This window comes from Peromyscus californicus, unplaced genomic scaffold (genome assembly GCF_007827085.1).
Source record: "Peromyscus californicus insignis strain IS unplaced genomic scaffold, ASM782708v3 Scaffold_18__1_contigs__length_77618521, whole genome shotgun sequence".
NCBI classification, from domain to species: domain Eukaryota; kingdom Metazoa; phylum Chordata; class Mammalia; order Rodentia; family Cricetidae; genus Peromyscus; species Peromyscus californicus.
The window spans coordinates 4854766-4880510 of NW_026294480.1; the positions used below are offsets into that span (position 1 = coordinate 4854766).

A 25745-nucleotide genomic window follows, 5' to 3' on the forward strand; every position below is an offset into this window, starting at 1 on the left:
CACACACGGGAAAGAAAACTACTGCAAGAACACTGCCTGGAGAGTCTGGGTGAGGCCAACACTACTGACACGGAATGGTTCAAGAGGCCAAGGAGACGGACACATGAGCAGGTGCCATGTCTGCCCTGCATTTATGTGCACTGCTAAGGAAAGTCAACAGTCACTTCTGAGTACGAGGCTGTTCAATACCAAGGGCTGACAGGGAAAGCTGCGCTAAAGCCCTCCACTCTGGAAATGGTCACTGCTGGGGAGGATAAACATGACTAGGCTAGCCCTCCTGGAAGCCAGGCAGGGAACAGTACAGTTCCACCCTGTTCTACCTCTCCATTCTTAAATGCCGAAACCCTTAATGGCTCAACCAGCACGAGGCTGCTTCTGTGCTAAAACCAGGTCAAGGATCCAGCACACCCCAGTCCGGTCTAGAGCAGCTCACGGAAGCAGGAAGGTGCTCAAGACACACTGCTGACAACCCCATGCTAGACCTATTCAGTCTATACCAGAGACAAGAGGACTTGGTTTTCTCTCCCATTAGCCAACTAAGGGCAAATCAGTCACATGCTCAGACACATTACCATAATAGCTCTTTATTTCATGACCCAAATAATTGCAACCCCACTTAAAGCACCTGCTGGATAAGCACAAAACTGTCCCCAAAACTGCTGTCATGATTCATCAGTCTTTATTCTGGGATCACTTACTTTTTCACTCATCACAAAGGCACAGAAGTCACCTGAGGCTTCAGGTGTCAGCATCACCGCACGGCGCACCAATGTGCAGTCCAAACATTATTAAAGCATAGAGCCGTTTCCCAAGAGTTGTAGTTTTTACTATAAATAATTTTTAAAAGACTAGGCCAATACTGGCCCGACAAGGGACCTGAACTTCTGCAAAGGCTGTTTTGCATCAGCCTTTAGAAGAAGAAACATAGATCCAATCTGCCAAAGCGATTCCTAAATGCTGGAAAATACAACTCTTCCCAGACTGCTGCCACCCACCCATGTACAGGCCCCAACAATACACTTCGTAGCTAAGGACATTCTGGATCTTATCTCAAACACCAAGGGATGATACCAGCTCAGTGTGTGGAGATCTCTTCACCGGGATGGCTCAGTTGCAGCTGGGTCACAGCTGGTGATGGTGGCCTCTTCTGCTGTCTGCTCGGCATCCTCTTCATTTTCGGGCTGCTCTGGACTGGCTACACTCTCATTGGTAAGAATGACCCCATCTTTCTCCTTTTCTCCTAACACCTCAAGGCCCATCATCCTGAGATAATGAAGCCTCTCATTCTTGGGTACAAAAGTTCGAATAGAAGCCTTTCCCCGCCACCCACACAGCACAATGGGGCACTGGAGGGCATCTGGATTCCTGCCAACAAAGACGTTTGTAAGCATTAAACATCCTGTTAGCTACAGCTAATGACACTGACATGCAACCTCTCCAAAAAAAAAAAAAGTGCTGTACCCACCACCCCAATTCCGGCCATGTGTGCAGTCAGTTTTCTGTGTTCCTGACACTCAGCAGCTGCCACCCTTACTATCTGGAACTCCCCAAAGGATAAGCCCTGAAAATCCTGTAGCCTGGGACCCTCTGGCTTTGGCTTTCAAGTGCTGGGGTTACACCATGAGCCACCATGCCCAGCTACTTATCCAACAATGAGGGATACACACTTACGCAGAATCCGGTTCATACTTCAGCACAACACTTCCCTTTGCTGGAAGAAAAGAGAAAAGTTTTCAAAGTTTTCACTTAGCGGCCACAACTAAGATGGGTGTGTGGTTTTCAAGAGGACAACTCTCAAAAGAAGGAGCAGGAGGCTGTGAGTTAACTCCTGGTCAATTCTCAACACTCAAGTTAAGTAAATAAAGCTCCAGCGCCTAGACCCAGCCCAGAATAACATGAGAATTACCATGTCCTATACCTCATCATCTCAAAGAAGGACGAGGGCCAGCCAGACGGCCCAGATGGGAAAAGTGCGTGCTGTTCAAACCTGAAGCCTGGAGTCTGGAGTTCGATCCCAGAACCCAGTGTGAGGAAGGAACCAACTCCTACATGTTGTCTTCAGACCTCTACATGCACACTATGGCCCACACATACCCAATCATCAATGAAAGACGTAACATAAACCTTCATGTAAGATTAAAAAAAAAAGAAATAGAAAGTTCCTGTCTCTTTTTAAATAATCTCTCCTTTGAACTGTGGTTCTGTGGAGGAGACAGAGTGGAGATAAGTGTTCCAAACTGTACACCTGTGGCTCCCACCAGGGTGAGACAAGTCATACAAGCCCAGGACCATGCAGAGTGAGCTGTCTGTGCGCACCAACAGACGCTTGTGAGAGGAGTGCACACAAAGGAACAGGCACTTGGTGACGAAGTTCAGGAGCTGTAAGAGGACAGTGCAACCAAGACTGTGGTCTCACGGAACTAACACAGGACCTGAACTCCAGAGTCCTACAAAGATAGGTAGAAGAGTCAAGAGGTGGGCCACAGGACCAGAACCAAATAATGTCCAGCTCAGCAAGATGCAGCCAAACAGGGGCTTAAAGAGTCAGGCCCAAGTGCTTTATCAACTCAGGGGTACTGCCGAGTAGCAGAAGGGATTCCATAGGGACAAGGGAAAGAACCCTCAAGAAGGGACCAAGTCTTTCATATGAAGTGACAAGAATCTGCACAGAGCCCACTTAGAGCCTCTGTAATGTTATCTGTAGGTGACTTAAAACGCCCTCCAGAGTGAACGTCCTATCCACAGCTGTTATTCAGATTACTTGCTGTGCAGCCAAGGATGATGACTATCTGATCTTCCTGACTCATGTCCTAAGTGCTGGGGTTACAGACAGGCTGTTTCCGTAGTTTATGGGGATCAAAGCCAGGGCTCTGAGCATGCGAAGGGAAGACCTGTGTCAACTGAGCACATCCCTAGCCAGGCATGACTTTTTTCTCTCAAATATTTTCAATCCATGACTGGTTGAATCTGAGGAGGTGGAACCCATACAGAGGGCCTGTCTGAATTGCTACATGTGACTGAGAAACATGTCCTAAAAGAAGAAATACCTGTTACAGGTGTTACCTGTTGCAGGCCTCATGAAGGTAACACAAGCCAGCCTCTGGATCCCTTTACTCACCCAAGTCCTTGACTTGACTGTAGGCCTCACTGCTGAGTTTTCTGAAGAATGGGTTCTCTTGGGTCAACAGTGTCTTCACATCTTCCATTGACACAGTGATAATTCTTGAATTAATAAATGGATACAATGTATATATCCCCTGTAAGAGTTGAGAAAGCACCATGATCCCATGGGTACTTCAATTGAGAGATTGATACAATGAATATATCCCCTGTAAGAGAGCACAGTGATCCCTTGGATACTTTTACTGAAGAGCTTTCCTGTGGAGCTCATGACTTGACTGAAGCCCCTCCCCTGGGTCAAGGCCCTGGAGGAACTCAAAGACCTCTTAGGTGGCCCAGTCAGCTCCAGCAAGTCTTTAAGTACTGAAATCTAGTTGCATGCCCTAAGGACCTCTCTTGGCTGTCTCACACCACCATGGCTAAGACTTTCCATTTCCAAATTACCTCCTGTGCCAAACGGAAGGCACAGTCAAACTCTTCACCACTGTTATTTCGACACCAGACTTTTATCCCGGTGTTAATGACCTGTAAGTTAAAAATGAGAGGAAACAGGAATTAAGGACGATTGTTTACTGCAGCCCCTTCCACTGTAGGGTAACATGGCTGCCTGTAAGCAGCTTTGGAAAGGGATGGGAACCCTTTCTGGAACAGTTTTCCAAGAATCAGCTCATAGTCCCACCACTTCTATGTCCACAGCTCATGAACGATTAAACACAGGAATAAGTCGCACACATCTCAGTATGCATCCAGACAGAGGCACTTCATGTCACTGCCCTGACAGCCCAGCAGACCCTGGAGGACGGAACAAGGCAGCTCCCGATGGCACTGTTAGGAAGCACAGGCAGTCGGCTGGCGAACCTAAGGAAAACTGTCTTGGGAGAAAACACACCCGGGCACTGGGACCTGCCCCTCCCAAGGAAACGAGCGTGCATGTGCAAGGTCCTGCCCGTGGTTCACAGCGCCCCACCTTCATCTTCTCGCTATTGTTCAGCAGTACATTCCTAAGCTCCTTGGAGACCATGTAAAGGTGCCGCTTCTTCCCTTCTGTAGTTCGAGTTAACAAGTTCATCCTCGGGAATGAAGGATCCAAGGCATAGAACTTCCTGTCAACAAAATGGCGCTGCTTACACAGACAGCCCAGGGCAGACCATCTATGAACCTCACAGCCCGCAACAGGACCTAACTCCCAGACACGGTCCACCTTGCCTCAGAGCACAAGCAGGATGTGCCTGAAGGACAGCCAGGTCAGGGGCTGTTCCAAGAGCAGCTCTTCCACCAACCACCACCCGGTGGCGAGGAACCCAGACTCCCACACTAGGACAAACATTAAAGTTTTTACAATGTATGCTTTCCTGTGCTCCCCGTGCAGGGTAATTCCACGACTACCCAGACGTACTATCTCCTCAATTTTCTATGTAAGAGCAGACTGGGGACCTCGGCCACTGCCTGCTGTACTCCACTGAGTGAGAGGAACCTTCACTGGGTTCGAGTTGGCAGCTCTTCAGTTATCTTCACCTCCAGTGGCAAGGCTAGCGCACCTCTCCAGTACCACCCAGCTCGAAGGCACCATCAGGAGGAAGGCTCTAACTACAAAACACCAGCTGTATGTGACTGGTAGCGGACTGGCTTTGCGACAGTGAATTTTCTACAGCGGGATTCCAATGGCAGGATCCTTACTCAATAGGCGGGAACAAAGGGTCATCTTCAGGAATGAACACAAATGGATCTTCTTTAAATCCAAACAACTTCATTTTCTTTGATGGAGGAGGGCTGAGGAGGGAATATGGAGGTGGTAAGGCAGTCAGCAAGTATGGCAGGAGCATTCACTACCACAGCACCCCTGTGGTCCCACCCAGCACTCAGTCCTGAACTGTAGGGCTGGATCCCACACAACACCCAGTGCTCTGCTGTGGGTACTCTCTGCCCTACAGAGCAGAGCGTAACAAACAAGGCGCTGTCCTCACTTCCCGGAAATCCCCGTGGCTAAGGCTCTGGGATCCCACTTAGCTGACATGCCCAGATGCAGTTTTCCTCACCCACAAACGCCATCTTTCTTTTCATTACTCTCTGTGTTCTCAGTGGCGTGTGTTACTTCTGAGTCACCGGCTCCAACGATCATCTGACCGTCCAGCTCAGGGAGGTCACCAGGATTCCTCTCTGTGGCACCCACATGGCTGGATGCTATGTTCTCCCTGGGCTCTGAAGATTTACTCTGTACCTGTCGAGGGGAACAAGTTCATTTTCATAATAAAGCAACACACTTCACCACTGCAAGAAAAGTAAAACTACCACGTTCATATCAACCAGTTGTACTTTTCTATGACATTGCATGACAACAAAATCTTCTTCTTAAAACATCATTTTTAGAATTTGCTCTTTAACTGGAATTTACAGGCACTGTTCATTCAGAGCCAACTCTCCAGTGGCCCCACAAAGACCACCACAGGCTGGCCTTCGTAGAGGCCTATAGAGCCAGCCTGTTCTTACTCAGCAACCCTGTGTCTGCTCTGGCTAAGGCACACGAAGTTCGGGAGAATGTGAGAATGTGCTAACCAGGGGTCCTGCCATGTTAGGAACAGGCACATAACTGAGGAAACTTAACCAAAAGAGGGCTGTTGGAACTGCTCCAGGGCGTGAGTAATTAGGAGAACACACTCCCAGGGTTTCAGGAACTGGGGTAAAGAACTGGCTTGGAGTAGAAGTCAAGGTTGCAGTGACACGTTGAAGCTCCTTTAAGCCTGGGGACGTAGCTCGGTATGCTAGCACACTCGCCCAACACACACACAGCCCGGGTCTCAACCACTAGCAACACTAAACAATCTACAAAGCTGTGTGTCCTGGCTACACGTCAGAAGATCAGTAAGAGTAGATCTTTCAGTTCCATTGTCAGATTACAATTCAGGGAGCTTTGGTGCAGGCAAGTCCCGAATTTTCCTCAGGTCAGCAAGCTGTAAGAGCCAAATCCAAGCCACAGCAGCAGTCTCAAGAGACATCTCAAACAGCCTGCTGTCCACAGCTCCTCTGAAAAGACACAGCACAGCGTCTATGTCTCTGGCTTTGATTCTGAGTGCTCTCTGCTCCCCATGACTGACTTGTTAACACACTACCTCATGAGGAGTGTGCCCCTGCTCACTCACACACAGGGCAGGTCAGACACCCAAACTAAGTAAGAGACAGAAAAGCAGGAGAGAGGGGGAGAGAGAGAGAGAGAGAGACAGAGAGAGAGAGACAGAGAGAGAGAGCGAGAGAGAGACATGGAACCCTGCAAATGACACAACATACTCTAAAAAGCAAGACAACTCATCAAAGGAAAAACACCCTTGTACACTGCAGAAGTAGCATGAAGCCAGAAGGCACTTCGGTGTAGGTCAATCTACAGCACACTCACAACAGCCTCTGAACTGTTCCCAACAGCTCAGAACCACTAGCTATGGATACAGAGCACAGAAAATGCCACTAGTACAAACTAAGACACATCATTTCCAGGGCACACACTAATGGAGCTAGAGGTAGAACTGACTGGTAGAGCATGTGCTTACCATAGGAAAGGACTCTAGTTTCAACACCAGCTCCAAATAACTAACTAAATGCATGCCACTGTTAAAACACATTGTAAGAAAACACAAGGAAACCTCAACTGACTACTTGGAAACAGCCTTTTAAATACACTGGCATTAGTAAACTAGTAGTAAAATGCATTAGTCTAGTTAATTTTACTTCTTTTTTTTTTTAAAGCACACTACTGGAAAAAGACGCCTATGGCTGGCATCCTACCTCTATCAGGAAAGAGTACAGCTCTAAGCTTTACTCCAAAGAGGTTAGGCCCACAGTCTCAAAGTGAGGACCTTCCTAGCCTACCAAGTTCATGGTGAACACCCAAAAGCACAGGGTCTCTGCCTTTATCAGTTAGAAGCCAAACAGTTACCCTTGGCCACCTATAACTGTGGCCAGAGTAGGTTGCAATCCTTTGAGAAAACAGTTCCTCTTTTGCTGTGGGATGGTCTGTATGTCAAATTGCTCTGATTGGTCAATAAATAAAACACTGATTGGTCAGTGGCCAGGCAGGAAGTATAGGCGGGACTAACAGGAGAACAGAGAAAACAGGAAGGCGGGGGGAGTCACTGCCAGCCTCCACCAGGACAAGCAGCATGTGAAGACGCCGGTAAGCCACGAGCCACGTGGCAAGGTATAGATTTATAGAAATGGGTTAATTTAAGCTATAAGAACAGTTAGCAAGAAGCCTGCCATGGCCATACAGTTTATAAGCAATATAAGTCTCTGTGTTTACTTGGTTGGGTCTGAGCAGCTGTGGGACTGGCGGGTGACAGAGATTTGTCCTGACTGTGGGCAAGGCAGGACAACTCTAGCTAAACTCTTTGTTTTTCCAAAGCTGAACAGTCTTAGTCCTAATCTAAGATGATCTTGAAGAAACAGAGGTTTGCACAACAATTCCAGGCAAAGTCCATAACCACAGAAGTCTGACTTATGAGCCATAATAACGGCTAGGTTAACAAAGAAGAGGGGAATGACACAGAGACTGGGAAGGCACGAGACACCACTTCCCATGGCTGCTCACAGATGAGAAGAGAGAGCCTCACTCATGGCCAGTACACACAGGGCCAGAATGAACCCTATGGTGGAGGACAATGAATGTCAGAGCCCCTAGTCCTGCCCACCATCAATCTCACATCATTTCAACTGCTGTTAAGTAGCTGAACTTTAAGACAGAGACAGAATGTGCTACCCACACACGGCCTTTTTCACCATCTCTTTGTGAGATGTTGCCTGCTTTTTTGAAAATCTGAAATTCAGATGAATCCTCTTCCTTCAGGCTGAGCCTCTCTAAACATCCTCACCCCTCAAAACCTCCACTTTGCTCTGCATTTCAAGTGAACTAACTCTTACAGGGTTTGTCTTGTATGAACAGTAGTAAGGTCACATGTTCTGTTAGACAGTTTTGATTTAAAAGCCCTTACCTTTGGCTGACGTTTATTCCATGGCATTGATGCTTTTTTGACCAACACTGCCACAAAGAACCCTCCAGTATTCTGATGATGTGGTAGTATTCGAAGGCTAAAACAGTATATATATATAAAACGTCATACAAATGATCTGATCTTCCCTTCTTGCAAACTCAGCCCCTCTCACAAAGAGCTCCCACTCATATCGTCTGAAAAGTTCACGGAGGGAATGGGAGAAGACATTCCTCCACACACGGATGGAGGAATACTGCCATGATCAAGGTGCACTGCAGCATTTATGGAGCCGTCCTATGAAGCCGCTGCTCTGTACAATTCCTACACACTGACGAGTGAAGGGTGAAAAAGCTCATGCAGTCTCCAAAGCATTAACTCTGAGATTCTAACCAGTTTCAGGATTTGTCGACACTAGCAGCAAGCACTGGGTACCGAGTTCACAACTCAACAGACCATCTCCCACTCCAAAGCCCACAGTGCCCACAAACCTACCATCGCTCAAGATGCATCGCTTGTAGTTTTTCCAGGTCTTTTGGTGGGAACATAGTAGGTCGAACCTGTGTATGCCTGCCCTGGGGCACCTCATCCCAGCCTGCAAACCACTGCCCATCTCTAGTCATGACCTGCAGAAAGACCAGCAGCACTATCACAATGAAGAGCACGCCGTACACAGGGAACACAGCATAAAAGGTAAATTTGTTTCTCCAGAGAAATCAGGCTATTTGCAAAGATAAAGCTAAAACATGCAGGGCAATAACTTATATAGCATCTTTTAAAATTACTGAAATACCTTCACCCCAAAGTCCAGGATAAATAGCATCAAGCTCTCTGACCAGGTTATTTACTTATTTAAAAAAACAAACAACCAACCAAACAACCAAATCTCAGACTGTTTAGGCAGGAAGGTCAATGGGGAATTGTTTGTTTATAAAAGCAAGGTTGAATTGCAACCCCCCCCCACACACACACTCAAAAAGGTAGCAAGGTTTTAATTTTTGGATGAGAGCAAAGCTAGGTTCTATATGAGGAACAAAAACAGAGAAAAAATACATGCAATATAGCATTTGTCTTTAAATAGAATCTGTGCGTGGATTCTATATTGTACAACCAGGTGATGATTGATTCACAATACCCAAACACAAATGTTTTCCAACATCTGTGGGTCTTAAATCCTTCAGGTGTCCCTGGGTCCTTTGAACTAAAGCCCTCACTTCAGGATTACCTTCCACTGGGAGACTCCAGGCATCCACTTCAGTCCTGGCAACTCAGCAGATACGTCAGCAAGCTCAAGAGCACCTAGGAACATATACAAGGAAAACCTCAAAGGCTGCCACATTTGCCCATTCAAAGAAACACAGCAAAGTCCATACAACATGGTTCCATTCTAAGAATGTCCAGGGAAGGCAAGTCCACTGACAGAAAGTGGCTTGGAGTAGGACCAGGAGTGAATGCTAATGGCCACAAAGAACCCTCTTTGGGTACAAAATGGCCTCAAATTGGACTGTGGTGACAGACTCAGCTCTGTAACTTTACTAAGTCATTTAACTGTATTCTTAAAGTGCAAATGAAAACTCAATACACACACTGGTCAGATGATCAGCATCTTCATGCCTTTTTGTCTAACACTCCAGAATTGAGTTCACTCATAAAGTTTTACATCCCAGGAGGTTTTCTAAAGTTGCCCACTAGGCACAACTGGAGCAGCCTTACAGCAGGACAGTGGGGACACACTCCGGTCCTGCGGTCTCCAACAGTAACACTGTAGGAGGCTGTACAGTGGGGACATCAGTCACCATTTAAGTAGCTACCAATACACACTTGTGGAAAAGAATAACAAAACTCCTTGGAGAAGCAAAGAAAACCCCGAATAACTGCATAAACAAACCAGAGGACCCCACGGAGACCCTTGCTGGGAGGCCTTTCACAGAAGCAGCCTGCTCTAAGAACCTCCTCCTTCCAAGCAAACACAACACCCTGACACTGGTTCTCCATTGAGGGAAGCCAACAGCTGCACCCAGGAGCAGAGCTGGCCCTGGGTTAGCTCCAGCCCACCCCACCTGCAGTCTCCATGCTGTGAGCCACCTCTCCTCCAGCCACAGCACTGTCCAGCCACAGCACTGTCCAGCCACAGCGCTGACCACACTCCTCCAGTGCTTAACCACAGCAGGTGTCAACTCTCAGTGTTTGACATCCCCTCATTTCCCAGAACCTAAACACTTTCTGTTGCTCCATTTTCTGTTGAAAGCTTGTGACTAGGCCCAAATGCCAGGCCTGACGACAGAAGGAAGGCCCCTGTCACCATCAAGCCTGTGCTTGAGGTGAGAATAGCTGCATTTAGTATCCACACTAGTCAAGAAAACTAATCACCAATCATCAAGAAACCAGTCTTTTTTATATTAATAAAAAGGTACCCCAAACAGTGTGAACACCTCAAATCCTACAACTACCCTCAGAGGTTTCTGTACTGCTGGGGATCAAACCCAGGGGCTGGTCACACCAGCCAAGGACTGTCACCAAGCTACATCCCCAACCCTGGGCTTTTTGAAAAAGGAACTCCTGTGCAGCTCAGACCGGCCTTGAATCCAGTTCCTCTGCCTCCCTCTTCCTGCTCTTGAGAGCACAGGCCCTATTCCTGGCTTAGCCCTGAGACTGAGCAGCGACAGAAACTACCTACAAATGATCAGTATATTGACTGCTTTTCAGAGCTCAGGGGCTAGGCTGTAGCCCCATGTAGACATGAAGTCTATCATTCTAGTTACCAGAATCCCATTTTTCCTAAAAGTACAGCTAACACAGACATAAATCTGAGCAAGTTCAATTTGGGGGGCGGGAGGGAGACACAGCTAGAGACAGAGTTTTTCTGTGTGTGTAACAGCTCTGACTGTCCTGGAACTTGCTTTGTAGATTAGGCTGACCTCCAACTCACAGAGATCCACCTGCCTCTGCCTTCCCAGTGCTGGGATTTCAGGCATGCACCACCACCACCGCCCTTCACAAGTTCAGTTATTATCACTTGACCCAGAATGCCTGAGGATATGACATCATTTCCTTCTCCACATGCACTTTGAGAAGTTAAATACTACCAAAACAATTGTTCCAAAATCCTATCTTTACTAAGGCCAATGTGTAAGAATACAAATACATGTATTAAATTTCAATCTAAAGGACTCGGCTGAGGGCTGACTACACAACCCAGACCAGCCAGAGCTGCAACACACCTAAGGCCAGGGATGGCAGGTGGGTGCCATGCCTCAGGATATGTGAGTGCACTTCCCTAATCATGCTTAACTTCCTCCAAGTTTGTGAGGATGGCATACTGCTGGATTGTGATATTGAAACATGGAGAAAGCCTACTGTTTGCTTTTAGAAAACCCCAATAAGTGAAGTTAATAGAGAAAAGCTAACACTTCAACAAAATTCTACAACTGAAGCACTTTAAAAAGCATCATGAAACCGCTGTTTTGGAATCCTGTTTGAAAATGCGGCCTGTCTGATGTCTCAGTGCACTTCCGTGTGCTAAGACCTTACAATCAGTGGGATGGAGACTAACAGAACAACCACAGGTCTGAAAAGGACAGGACGCAACTGGAGCCTTGTGTACAGGCTGTACAATGATGCTGTGAGTAAAGAGCAGCCCTGAGTCCTCAAAACAGGAAGAGTTCCCAGGACTCAGCGACCCCTCTAGAGGCACATCCCAAAGCAGGAGAGCAGGCGGTCTAGGAGACTCTTAACACACCATGTTCACGGCCTCAAGTCCACAGAAGTTCCAAGCAGAAATCCAAGGGTCACCCACTAATGATCCAGTAAACAGGGTGGAGTCACAGACAACTGGGTACTGCTCGGTTCACACACGGAATGAAACCCTGACAGAAACCTGGTACTGAGGCAAACAAGGCTGTGACGTGAAGACAGCTACAATATGACCCACCTTCATAAGGACCCTAAACCACAAGTCCAGAGGAAAAACCCCAGTGTTGGCAGCAGGGGTGGCTGCAAGGGGACGCAGTGACTTAACTCAGTTTTGCAGATTGAGGAAGTGAGATGGACAGTGGTAAAAGCTGCACAGTAATGTCAGTCCCTAACATACTGTGTACAGTTCATGGGATTATTCTACCCTATTAAACACTTCTACATAGACCAACATAGTAAGGACCTAACATAATGGCAATCATTTTGTCATCAGAGGAAAATGAGCAAAGCTGTGTCCTTAAGCCTTTAGATTTCAAGCAATAAACAAAATATGACAAATGCATCACAGAAACCTATTTTTAACTGACACCTCACTGAAGAGTTAGAGGCAAGAGGTTAAATGTACATGCAAACCATCAAGACCCCGCCTCCCCGTCAGCCACAGCATGCTCACTGTCCCTCAAGGACTAGCACACAGGCGCACCTTCACTCTTTTCCAGCAGAGCTGCTATCACTGCTTCATCCTCGATGGGGTTCAAGGAACATGTGGAGTACACCATCCTGCCCCCTTCTGCCAGCTGCTCAGCACCTCGAGTCGCAATCCGGAGCTGTAGGCTAAGGGAGGATTGCAGGTTACCAATCCTCCTACGAAGTTACCTACGAAGTAAGTAGGTGCTGAGGCTACAGAGCACCTACTTACTTCGTCACACACAGATTTTATAAGAAGCAAATGAAACACTTCAAGGTTGCAATGAAGTTAATGTAATCTTACATAAGTCACTGTGTCCATTCTTTAAAAAGAAATCTACTTTACATTTTTTCTGTTCTGTCACGTTTCTTAACAGTTTGACAAGAAAAGTAGAACATATTTGGAGAATTTCTCTATCAAAAATCTCCAAATTTAGCCGGGCGGTGGTGGCGCACGCCTTTAATCCCAGCACTCGGGAGGCAGAGCCAGGCGGATATCTGTGAGTTCGAGGCCAGCCTGGACTACCAAGTGAGTTCCAGGAAAGGCGCAAAGCTACACAGAGAAACCGTGTCTCGAAAAACCAAAAAAAAAAAAAAAATCTCCAAATTTATTCATACATGTAGTTTTTCTATGAAAAATATAAACCCTTTCCTCCATTTTACAAAACCAGTACCATTTAATAAGCAAAATTAAATGATTAATTTGCAGTCAGTTTTTACTAGACCATCCCATTACACACTGAAGGACACGTGCTTTTCATGTTAAAAGACAAAAGAACACCAAACTCTATAGAGAGAGCCAGTGAAAATGCTGTGTGAGCTAAAGAGATGGCTCAGCAGTTAAGAGCACTTGTTGAGGACCAGGTTTGGTTTCCAGCATCTACATGGTGGCTCGTGACCATCCATAACTCCAGTCCCAGGATCTAATGCCTTCTTCTGAACTCTACAGGCACGAGGCACGCATGACATGCACATATATACATTCAGGCAAAAAATTCATACACATAAAATTAAAAAGTATGAAAAAATGCCACACAAACAAGGCAATACTAAGCACAAAGAGATGCTACCCTATGGTCATAAAAGGCAATTTAAACAAACATGCATCTTGACAGAATAAAAATAGCAGTTACTACTCTTTTTTTTTGTTTTTCGAGACAGGGTTTCTCTGTGTAGCTTTGCGCCTTTCCTGGAACTCACTCTGTAGCCCAGGCTGGCCTTGAGCAGTTACTACTCTTAAAGGCTTTAAAGCAGTGGTTCTCAAACTTCCTAATGCTGCAACCCTTTAATACAGTTTCTCATGTCCTGACCCCAACCATAAGATTATTTCATTGCTACTTCATAACTGCAATTGTTCTGTTATGAATCATAATGTAAATATCGGATATGCAGGATATCTGACAATTGACCCCCAAAGGGCTGAGAACCACTACTTTAAAGCAACTTGTAGTGTGCAAGTAAACTCATGAGGCAGCTATTAACTGTGGCTCCATGTATGTATCCACCTGTAGATGGTCAGTCAGGAAACACCACACACTGGCAGTCTGTCTGTCTCCAGGTCTAACCAGTTCACTTACCCATGGAGCTGCAGGCTGTTTAAGGTGGTCCATTTCTTCCAAACATCAATGTTCTTCCTCATCGTGCCATCACCACTGAAAAGAAGATATTTAACAAGCTGAACCCCTGCCTGGATAGATGTTTGACAGGCATGTTATACCCAAGCTGAATTGCAAAGCAGGTTTTATAAATACTGACTAAAGCACCTCTATCCTCACAGAAGACACTGTCTTTCTACTTTAACTTTCAGAGCACGACACTTTGACATTCAATTCCAAAAGGAAGTACGGGAGTAGAAAACCTCATTTAACCCCGAAGAGACTCTTTCCATGGGACAAGTCTTCCAGATTTACAATGCTTCAGAGAAAACAAGTTCTGGGTGTCTTTGAACCAATTCTAAACACAAATCCATTTGTTTTGTATATACCTTACATGTACAGCATGAAGATAATTACATGTCATTTTGAGTATGTAGTGTTTTGATTGTGACTTGTCACTTGAGTTCAGGTGTGGTTCACTTGGAGATATGACAAGGACTCAAATGCTTTGGCTTTTGAAGCACTTTAAGTTTTCAAATTAGGATATTCAGCTTGTACCAGCAACACCAATCTGTATACCTAGAACACAGGCCCTTGCATAAATGCTGTTTAGAAACCTGATTAATAAAAATGACATTTTAAAACCAGAATCACACTTGCAAAGGTTTGCCACTGCAAATCAATCAAGCCGATTTTATACTGTTACCAACTTTCTCACTTCCTCCACTGATTTGATAGAAATTAATGCATATGCATCTTACAGGACAGGTTCCGACTGTCCTATTTCATCTACCAGAGTTTGTTTCTGCCCTAGCTGTTGACTCTGCAAAGCTTCATTTCTTTGTGCTTCAGGAGCAGGTCCAAGAGACTGGCAAGACCTAATACATAATCCCGACCCTGGCTGGATGTGAGGGCTCCTATGGCAGAAACCCTACCATAATTTCAGAAATTTCTCTAGCCTATAACCAAGTGTTTGCAAGACTAACTTATTTTCAGAATATAAAATTTTTTTTTCTTTTGATTATAAGACCATATGGGTAGAAAACATGACACTCAAGGTTAAAGAATATTGTAACCAAGGAAATGAGAGAATTCATGACTCATGTATTTAATTTATGACGCTTCACACAGAACATTAAAAGTTTTACTTACCATGCTGCAAGTTATTTAAGGGAGTCCACACTCTTAAATTTCATAAATTCTAAAGTTTCAGTTTCCATGCATTTTAACTCAGCCACACTTAGCATTACCAGCTACAATTTTCAAACTAAGTTCTACTACAAGCAGTAAATGTTTAACAAAATGACATCCTTCCCAAGAGGTTTCCTAAGCACTTTGATAGGTTCTCTCAGGCAGATTCTGAGCTCTAGTCCCCACAAATCCATGTTGTTAACTGCTTGGGTTTTTACCTACTTCTGAACTGATGTCTGTAACAGGGCAGGGTCTTTCCTTGTAAGACAATGTTTCTACACATAAAGTCTAATTCTAACACTGATGCCATTAAATTTGAAGTATCAAGATACAGATAAAATGAGTATTACAAAGGTTTCAATTCTTAAATTCCTTTCACTGAACTAAGCAACAAACTTTAATAGAAAACCCTGACAGTGATATCCCAAAATACATCCTGGGGTGTGCGTGCATGTGTTCATGAGTGCGTTGTAAGCTCCCTCTTCTGGAGCTGTTTATATAACACCCTTCCCCATACTCCTGGCCACAGTAACCATATGTACCACCGTGTTCATGTGCCACTTCATTTAATCTAATCTACATGTGATTGGATGTCCTGATAGATTTGGGGCTTTCTGGCCTCTTAATATAAATACCTGCAAGGAACATCACATAAAATTCGATCATAGAAGAGAATCTCTTTCCTTCCGTCCACATCTACTGTGAGTCTAGGGATGCTGGACGCATCATGGTTTACCACCATGATGCAGGGACTGCTCAACCTTTTGGCCTGATGAACGAGCAGATAGCAGCGCTTGTTGTCCACATCATTTGCGATAACAAATCCCTCTAGGAACATAAAATTGTAGTCAGGTGAGATGCAGCAGAAGTAGAATCACTCCCTGAAACACATAATCATAACCTCTGGTCGGCAGGTGAGAAGAAAAGCTCTGTGAAATGTAAGACCTGACATCAAGATTTCCTAGGAAAGCGAAAAGGAGCTGTCAACACGTGGATTTTATAGGCACCCAAAAATATCAAAACCTCAAGTCTCATTTGTGAGCAGCTGTTTACCTTGCACCTGATGAGCTGTAACTGTTGTGCTAATGACTTCTCTAGGATTTCTGATTATGAGGAAGACAAAGAGAAAGGCACACAAAACCTTGCCCATGTGCCAGAGCTCTGCTCTAGAGTGAAAATCAGGCTTGGGGCAGGGTCTTGTCACCCGAGCCCATCAACGGGCTCTGGGACATGGTGCTTGGTGTCCCAAGCTCAGAACTATCCCCAGGAAGTTTCCCAAACAGTAACCCTGCTCATTCCTGGTTCCTCCCACACTCCAACAAACAAGACAAAAGAAGCTTAACAACATTTACAGCCAGGATCACTCTTCCCAACACCAAGGAACATAAGACATCAGGAACACACAAAGAAAACTGCTCCCGCCAGCTAAGAAGGCCCTTTACTGACAACATGGAAATATTAAAAACAGGTAATACAGATGCTTTGGGGGGAAATTATTATCTACCAATAAAATGAGGGCTTTAAAAAAAATGACAACAGCCGGGCGGTGGTGGCGCACGCCTTTAATCCCAGCACTCGGGAGGCAGAGCCAGGCGGATCTCTGTGAGTTCGAGGCCAGCCTGGGCTACCAAGTGAGTTCCAGGAAAAGGCGCAAAGCTACACAGAGAAACCCTGTCTCGAAAAACCAAAAAAAAAAAAAAAAATGACAACCAAACAAGGAGGGAGAGAACCATCCACACTGCTAGTAAGTCAGGCAACTAGAACAGAACTGGGGTCGGGCAGCCAGCTGCTCAGAGACGGCCAGCACGGGACACTGGCGACTGCAGAAACAGCTGCCACCTCACGAGCACTCTGCCACCTCCCCACACCACTGCACATCACATCCCACTTCAAATACGGCACCTAAGGCTGCCACACCCCACTGCTGAAAGGCGAAGGGGTGTGAATGGAGGTGGCTAACAGCAACAACTAAGAACAACATGCCACTGCTTCTCACCTAAGGCAGGAACTGACTCAAGCAGAGGTGTACTGCCCAAGTTCGAAAGCAGGTCTGCACACGATGCCAGGCCTGACACCACCTGCCCATTTCCTATCACAGACAGCACATACAGAAAGGGTCTCAGAGCCTGACCGTGTTGGCGTGAGAACTCATCAATCGTGAGAGCTACCCTCGGTCGTCACAGGTGACTTCACTGCCCAGGAAGCAGGAAAGGGGAGGACTTTTCCTCACCCACAACCCACCAAAGTAGCTTCCCTGCCCCTCAGTGATTACCTGGAAAGGGGACACTCATGTCTGCATGCAACATTTCAATTAACTGTGTGGTCTTTGATCCAGGGGCCGCACACATGTCTAAGATCTACAAAACCAAACAAACAAGAAGGCGTCACTTTTCAAAAGCTGTAATACTCTACCTTTGATCTTAAACCATCTGTGAGTCACTCTGGTATGCTGACTTGCATTCCAAGACCTAAACCACACTTCTACACGATGGAGAGAACGTTCTCTGCTCAGAAAACCAAGAAGTCACACGGCGACAGAGGCACAGCTTACACAGGGGTGGGACAGAACGAGGCTGGGAGCTGCAGAACGCAAACGAAGAATGGAGTCACCCCAGCATGACATGGCAGCCCCACAGCAGAGACCACGCCCTTCACTTCGTCCTTTTTCTCACTGCTCCCAGACGATTGTGTGGACAAAGTCAAGCCATCAATTTAATTAAAAATTATGCAGCGGTGCTCAGCCCAAATGAGCTCCATGGAGTCAATGTGATTTAGCCAAAAAGAACACAAAAGGGTTATATCTGTATAGTTAATTTGCTAAGTTAACAATAAAAAACAAAAAACCCTTTAAGTGTTAAAATCTTGAAATACATACCATTATCAAAGGAAAGGAGGAGGCAAAGGCTACCACTAAGAGGGTTCAGCAGAGTGGGCGATCACTGCCTACACCTACCTCCCATCTTCTTTCTGGTACACTACCTTATGATGTGGCTCCACGTTGAGCAGCAGTGGGGGGATCATGCTGACAGCCTCCTGCCGGCTGATGTTTCCCTTGGGGAGAAAACCAGGAACAGTGAGAAAAACAGCACTTCAAATGAGGCATGTGTCAAGTGCAATAAGAAAAGGTCCCGTAATCTTCCAAGAACAGAAAACTCCACTATCACACAAAATACTCAGTGAGGAGAGATTTTTGAATGAATGGATAGTTGTTTGCTATCTAAAGATCATTAAGAACAACCCACTAGCACCAAGGCTAGACTGTCAGGTATGACACTGGAGGCGAGTACCAGTCTAGGTCCTCTCAAGCACAGGGGTTGAATAAGTGTGCTCAAGGGCGGTCTCCTATCTACAGAGCAGCAGACAGCCAGGAGGAAAGAAAGCGGCTGTTAGGCAATGTCCACGTTCTAGATCTAAGCAACTCTTGCAGAGACAAGACCATCAGCTACTGATCCTACCTGTAGCTTTCCAACAACTATCACCGCCTCGAGTTGTTTTCCCGAGGGCACGAGAGCTGGCGGACGGAGCAGTAGACGGACCAGCACTGCCTCAGTCACAACTCTACCTACAGCCTGCAAGCGGTTCGGGCGCGCACAAGTCACCAGCTTTTAGCACCCAAGACACTGGCCAAGCACTGACACAGGACAAGTCTGGCTTATGACATCAGAACAGACATCTAGACTTCACAGTTCCACCTGCCACCGCTCTGGCAGGTCTCTGGTCAGCAGTGATTCGCTCACCTAGGCACACTGACTCGAAGCTGCCAGTCTACCCATGTGACTCCTGTTTCAAAACTCTGCAGCAGTTACAAAGCTAACCTTGCTCAGCTGCACAGCTCTCACTACCTAGCTCCTGGTAAACCCAGAAACCTTCCTTCCAAACAGTCACCTCCTCATACCACTAACTGGGTTTCTATTACCCACTAGCTGCCTACCACACTGGTCCCCACAGCCTCTGTGCTCTACCCAACGCACAAACCTGATGCTCCCCAATGAATCTTTTACTGAGCTACCACGAATAAGGAGCTGGGCAGAGCACAGTACAGACAGGGATGTGGCAGCTCTCAATTCTTACTCTCCAGGGAGGGAAAGCCAAGGCAAATTTATGCCCTTTACCTATTTTGACATAAAGCCATGGTGGCAGGAAACAGCTAGAAATTGGAACTGAGCAAGGTGAATGACATTCAGATTGGTAATGGTGCCAGGAAAGAAGGACGGGAACCACAGTCCTTCTGAAGCTCTGTGAACAAGCTCAGGTGACCAGAAAGAGGTAGATAAGAGGAGGAGGGGGAACCCCTGAGTTCCAAAAGAAGGAAGAGGAAAGCGCCAGGGCGCACTTACCCACTACATGAAAAGACAGTGTCTGTTCTGGGGACACCTCTGGCTACAGACCTGTGACTAAAGCTGCTCAAAGCAACCCTGAAGGACAGCACCATAAGAACCAAAGCTACACTTAGCTACAAACATTGGTCAAGGTCAAGTATAGGAAAAATACATGGCAAGATTCAACAGGATAAAGTGTAGAATTACCATTCAAAGTAAACTAGACAACTTCCACTCCACTAAGTGGCCTTAAAAATGTACTTTTTTTTGTATGTATGACAGTAAATAGAATGCACATCAAAGAAAAAGGAGTACACACTAAACAGCAGTCCATGAGTGACTGCCCAGTCCTGCACTCATCCAGATTCTACAGCCACATCAATCCACAGAGGAGACAGTAAGACAAACCGGCCACGTGACAGGTGAACTTACTATCCTCATGATTCCATGACTGAAACAGGCGGCAGATGAATCAACATCCAGACACTAAACTCGTGGTCCTGCCTATGCCCCTCTACAGTGGAAGTTCCATGACACAGCACTTGTGTTTTCAGGCCCCCAGCACACCCACAGAACCAACTTACACACTCAGTCTCGCTAACCAGGAACTGATGAAACTTTGCCAACAGTGGAGACTTTCTCAAGATTTTTCGACTTAAATTTGTATGCCAGGCAAGTTCTTCAGGGTACCTAAATGAGACGAGTTGAAAGTTAAGAAATTCACCATTTTCAAACAATAAGGCATGTGTAGCAGATATTTAAATGTTAGACAAATATCTGATCATGATTTTCTTAAACTGTATTCTGTTTCTATACAAAGCAATTCTACAAGGCAACAAAAGAGGAAACGGCCATTGCACTCATTTTTAACTCCTAGACCAGGGTTAGTTATACAGACTGAAGAATGAAGCCTCTTTGCCAACTGTGTCAATCCATGGACATTCTATCTTATGAGGTCAGTGGATGGGAATGTGTCCCATCTGGCCTGTACCTAGTCACCAACCAGTCCACAATGGCAGAGATGAGGACTCTGGTACGACCCACAGCACAATGCTCACCACGCCCAGTTAACCCGATGTCAAACAGGCGAGATAGTGATCAATCTGCGTGTCACTGCTGACTGTTATGCCTGAGGCACAATAACGAACTCCACTAGCAATGCAGGTCACAAAGGTTCTAAGTATCAATCTGTAGCCATGGTAGCAGCCGGGACAATGAAATCAGGCTGACTGGAAAACAGACACAAGTGACGAACTGGAACTTGGGACTGACGCAGAGAACAAACAAGCTTTCAGCATCTTAAGACCCTACTCAACAGGCATGCTTTAAGATACATGTGATAAGTTCTGTCTAGTGAACTATGAAAATGGAACTGATTGAATTTTACACACAGCACCCTCCACTCACACAGTACTGTCAAACTATGTTCCATTACCAGGCAGTTAAAAACTGAAGTATTTGTTCTGGTTCACTAGAGGCAGTAATATAGAGACCCCCAGTTTGGGGTCCTAATGTTGTATTTGAGAAATCTGCTGCACTGTGTCACCTGAAACACAGAGGAGTAAAATGCCAACTTTGATATAATTCTGGCAATCGCAAACTTGCCTGTGACCAATGACAGTATAACTGCAAATTACCAAGTCACCAGAGCATCAATGTGAACGCCATATACCACTTAGACTTACTAGAAATAACTGAATTTGCATTTTAAGTCAAGGGAGCAACCTACACACAGTCTAAATAAATGGCTTCCATGGTCCTTAAGGGTCAGTTTCTAGCATCAACAGTTAAGGTGTAAGTTTACGATGATAGGCTTCAAGTTCTCCTGTAGTGACCTTGACAGCTGTTGATCTTATGATTAAAATGTTTTAAAACTTCCAAATAGCTAAATACAGAAGTGAAAATGAATAAAAAACAAATTGACCATACATCTTTAGAATAGCCAGCAAATACATATATATTTTTAAGACAGGATCTCATGTGCAGCTTTGGCTGGTTTAGAGCTCTCTATATAGACCAGGCTGGACTCAAATTTCTGCCTGCCACTGCCTCCCAAGTACAGGGATCAAAGGCTTATGCCACCTCACCAGGCAATGGCAAATATTTTCAAACATGTACTTTTAAGATCGAATAATCATGAACATGTATATTTGTTGTGGAATAATCTTTTGGTACACTGTGAAGATGTGTCTTTGCCAAAGCACCCTCTGATTGGTTGAATAAAGAGCTGAATGGTGAATAGCTAGGTAGGGAAAGAGGTTAGGTGGGACTTCTGGAGACAGAACTCTGGGAATAAGAAAGGCAGCGTCACCAGCAGTGGCAGAGGGAACAGACATGCAGGAGGAGAGATAAAAGCCAGGACTCACGTGGCAACACATAGATGAACAGAAATGGATTAAGTTATAAGAGTTAAGGGGGCAAGCCTAAGCTATAGGCCGAGGTTTCATAATTAATAAGTCTCTGTGTCATTTTTTGTGAGCTGGTGGCCCAAAGAAAAATCCATTGACATGTCTTTTTTTAATGAGTATCTTAGTTAAAAACCCATCTGAGGTTTTTCTGAAGACAGAAGTAGCCCTGCTATCTTTTTATACTATGCCTCAATGTGGCCAAAGGCTAGAGAGAATACCCTATAGCTGCACTCTGAACAGAGAAAACCACAAGTCCCAGAAAGCTGCTGCATGACTGCTGAGATTTCCAAGTGTCCAACACTGACATGTAAACCTGACGAAGTAACTGTCACTGATAACGTGAAAAGCTATCGATTAGGAACCTAAAGCATTCCATCTTTTTTCATACCCCGGCTGTGTTCAAAAAACTAAGCACAGCAGCAGCAGCTACTGCCGGCCATTGACAGAGAAAGAGTCACTTCCCTTCCCCGCCTTCCTCCGGAGGCTTTGGGAGGCTCTGCCCGACACCCACACACAACCGCATACAACGACACAGAAAAGCAGCCACGGCATGAGCTGTGGTGAGGAGTTCAAAGCGCTGTTCAAAGACTGTGCTGTGGAGTTTGCTGGAAAGAGAACAGAATGACTACAAGAGCATGGCCTGAGTGGACCTGCTTCCCAGAGATGCACGCTGAAGGGCCTTCCTACTGGCTGAGGCCAGTGAACAGAGGTTTCCTCATCTGCAAAGCCTTTCTGCCCAATCCCTGTGCAAGGTTTATGGAACAAATGTTTTCAGGTGAGATGTAAAGCAGCAATTCCATGAGAAACTAAGATGCCAGAAGCCTCCACATCAAGCAACGCACAAGCACCACTACCACCAGTTTAAGTCTCAAACCAAGGCTCAACGAGATGTCAGTCAGTCAGCTGTCTGTTACCAGGGGGATGAAGGCTAGATGCTCAGATGCCTCCTTACCTTAACTAGTCAACAACCAAAGCAGCTGAGGTACAACTTCCTTTCTCACCGACTCACTACAACAGACTTGCAACTAAACTACAGCAACGTACACGTGAGTCATTCCAAACTACTAAAATCTAACTCAAACGCAAAACCTGGGGGGGGAGGGGCAGCATAAAGGTACTCTGCAGCATTGGAGTTTGGATCATTGCTGCACACTGATTTCAGTGTCTGACATCCAGTACTCATTGAAATGAACATGCTGTGCCTAACTAAGCTGAGGATACCACAAATAAATCCAAATGGCCAGTGAGAAAGGCAAGCTACATTCCATGATGACCAAAACCCTAATCTTGGGTTGTTACCACAAAAGATTACCTAAAAATAAAAGAGAACAACACCAATTTGTAAACAGTCAAAGCTCCAGGCATGGGGGCACAGGCCTTTGATTCCAACAGAAAGAAGTCGGGGCATTCAATCTCTGTGAATTTGAGGCCAGCCTGGTCTACATAGCAACTTCCAGACCAGTCACAGCTACATAATGAGATCCTGTCTCAAAATAAAAAGCATAAAATAGTCAAAACCTCCAGTTACCAGTAAAGACATACTAAATTCACCCTTAAATAGCAATGACTTAAAAAAATACTTTTCTTTTGTGAAAATTCTATCCCCAAATCTGAAATCTGAAACCATAATTAAAAATTTCTGTAAGTTTGTTCATCCGGGTATCTCCGGAGCATCTGCGCTGTTATGGGGCACTTCAGGTATTGCATGAGGTATCCTACGACTCAGGCTCTAGGGATCACAGGTAACACGATCATGGGAGGTATCACGGGAACAGGAGTGCTTGACTGCTGGACACAGTGCAAGACTGAATCTGCGTGGAGCTGTGCCAGCCCGTGGTGAGGCTGTGCCAATCGGAGTCTGCTCTCCCTTCCCGAAGGGAGAGCATCTACCCTGAAACTCTGATGTGGGAAAGAAAGGAGGGGCTGTCAACAGAAGCGAGAGAAGCCACTCAGGAACATCAAAGAAGAGGCTGGACCCCAAACCAACTGACCAGCAAGTCACTTACGAACATGGGCACACCAGTCAGACGTTCACAAAAGCTTCAGGAAAACAACCTAAGATGCTGGACAAGTTCACCCCGGCTCTTTATGCCGACAGCGATTACAGAGCTGAGAGATGCATCCAAGGGGCACAAACATAAACAAACGAGTAAATAAATAAGATAAAAACCCAAGAAACACCCAACACGAGTGAGGATTTTCTACCTACCAGCTTAGTGGCTGTGGAACTTCAACTTTCTGTCCATCTACCTCCAGGTCCTCCAACTCCTTAAAATACTTGTTCTTCAAGCAATGGAGAATCTCTTTTGCGTGGCTATGAAAAAAATAAGCAATTTTCACAGTGACCTAAAAAGCTGAGTTGGTAAAAATTTAATAACCTTAAGACTAAAAATATTTTTAAAACTAAAGCCAACTCTGAAATGTTCCTTAATCATCCAGGGGTGTGCGGCCTTCTCACAGTCCGGCCCTGCTAATTTTTAAGAATTCAACTTGCAAAGCATCAGTGCCCAATGACTGAAACCAAAAACCCTTCTAGTTTACTGTGCTGCATTGGCGAATGCGATACTGCACTTCTGCCCGGCTTCATTTCTATGTGCAACCACACCTTGGGGATGATGTACAACGATGGGCGGGCGGGGAGAGGAGAGGCAGAGGAGATACCACAAACCTCCCGTGTTCCTCAGGTGGACCCATCCGTTCACCCACCCCCAAGGAACCAAGTCTTTCTCGGGTTGCGTTTTCTACGCATAGTCTGATCCTTCCACCTGCCACGCGGAAGCAACCCAGGCTGCCCCCCCTGCGCCCTACCACCCTCCCCAGAGCCTCCAAGCCCACATGCCCAGGGAAGGCACGTCAGTGTCTTACCTTTTGTAACCCGTGATTCTCAGCGTGGCCGGGAGGGGCTCCCGGAGTGAGCCCATGAACTGGTCCCACTCTCCCTCGGGCACGATCTTGAGCTCCTGATAGTAGTGCTCGAAGAGCTTGTTCTCCTTGATGATCTCGGGGTAGCCACCTTCCCAGTCCTGACAGGAAAGCGAGGGGTGAGCGAACCACGTCCTCCCCCCCACGCCCGCTAACCCGGCCCACGAGCAAGCCTCCACGCCCGAGCCCACGGGGCGCCCCTCTGTCCCCCCCGCGCCTACCGCCTGGCCGCGCTTCCTGCCGCCCTCGGCGCCGTCCTCCGCGCCTTCGGGCTGCGCCTGCAGCCGCCGGCCCCTCGCCCGCCGCCCCATGGCCCACGCGGCTGCACACGCGGAGCGCACACCACGGCGACCCGCTACAGCCAGCTCGCACGCTGTACTTCCGGTTGCTCCCCGAGGACCCCGCGGCCGGGTCCTCGCCGGGGCAGTCAAGAAATATGCCTCGGAGGACGCCACACTCCGAAACGCACGAGACGGAAGGGTGATCGCCCGACAGGGAGCATGTTTCCCCACAGAAACCCCCAACGCCGCTGAGCATGCATCACCCCCGTCGCCCACGAAGGCTCAGGCACCTGCGTGGACGACCTGAGCACGTCGCGTGCGCAGAGAGGCGAGCCGCGCCGCCGCTGTCAAAAAGGAGGCGATACCGTGGAGGGGCGTGGCTCGGTGGCAGAGCTGGGCGGGGCCATAGCTGGGTAGGCGGGACTCTGTGGGACTCCGAGGGCGGAGCTCCGGCTGCAGGAGAGCAGGGGCGGGTCACTGAGTGCTCGGCTCTTGCTCTTCCTTCTCCTCGCGGGGCCGAGTGCCAAAGGAGCTCTAGGCCAATGTGAGCCAGATC

General features: G+C 46.6%; 2 protein-coding genes across 5 annotated transcripts in view; one reads left to right on the plus strand and one right to left on the minus strand.

Moving 5' to 3' along the window:
• Window positions 1-568: 568 nt before the first annotated feature.
• Window positions 569-25356, minus strand: Nsun2 (NOP2/Sun RNA methyltransferase 2). The gene is made up of 19 exons (XM_052742930.1): window positions 25130-25356; window positions 24852-25009; window positions 24196-24300; window positions 20163-20268; window positions 18239-18310; window positions 17532-17616; window positions 15895-16087; window positions 14051-14125; window positions 12490-12620; window positions 9319-9392; window positions 8589-8719; window positions 8097-8193; window positions 5157-5338; window positions 4798-4890; window positions 4088-4223; window positions 3565-3645; window positions 3119-3257; window positions 1672-1711; window positions 569-1365 (listed from the first exon to the last, which is right to left on the minus strand). Exons 1-19 carry the CDS (start codon window positions 25217-25219, stop codon window positions 1095-1097), a joined length of 2259 nt encoding a protein of 752 aa, XP_052598890.1. The 5' UTR covers window positions 25220-25356; the 3' UTR covers window positions 569-1094.
• Window positions 25344-25745, plus strand: part of Srd5a1 (steroid 5 alpha-reductase 1) — a 55806-nt gene continuing 55404 nt past the window's right edge. For 3 of the 4 annotated variants that reach the window (XR_008219420.1, XR_008219421.1, XM_052742932.1), the window contains exon 1: window positions 25354-25733. Coding sequence is in view for 2 of the 4 variants with exons in the window: in XM_052742932.1 (XP_052598892.1) it covers window positions 25444-25733 (290 nt within the window). In the remaining 2 variants the exon portion in view is untranslated. Of the gene's footprint in view, window positions 25734-25745 lie in introns of all 4 variants that reach the window. The other variant, XM_052742931.1, reaches the window with a different exon arrangement.

What these genes read in the sequence shown, in the direction of transcription:
- Nsun2 (XM_052742930.1), bottom strand. Translation starts at nt 25,219, where the DNA reads ATGGGGCGGCGGGCGAGGGGCCGGCGGCTGCAGGCGCAGCCCGAAGGC. An exon ending in ACGTGGAGCCACATCATAAG is followed by an intron (nt 17,617 to 18,238) that starts GTAGTGTACCAG and finishes TTGGTTTTGTAG; the next exon opens with ATCTTAGACATGTGTGCGGC. An exon ending in ACAATAGCGAGAAGATGAAG is followed by an intron (nt 3,646 to 4,087) that starts GTGGGGCGCTGT and finishes TTTAACTTACAG; the next exon opens with GTCATTAACACCGGGATAAA.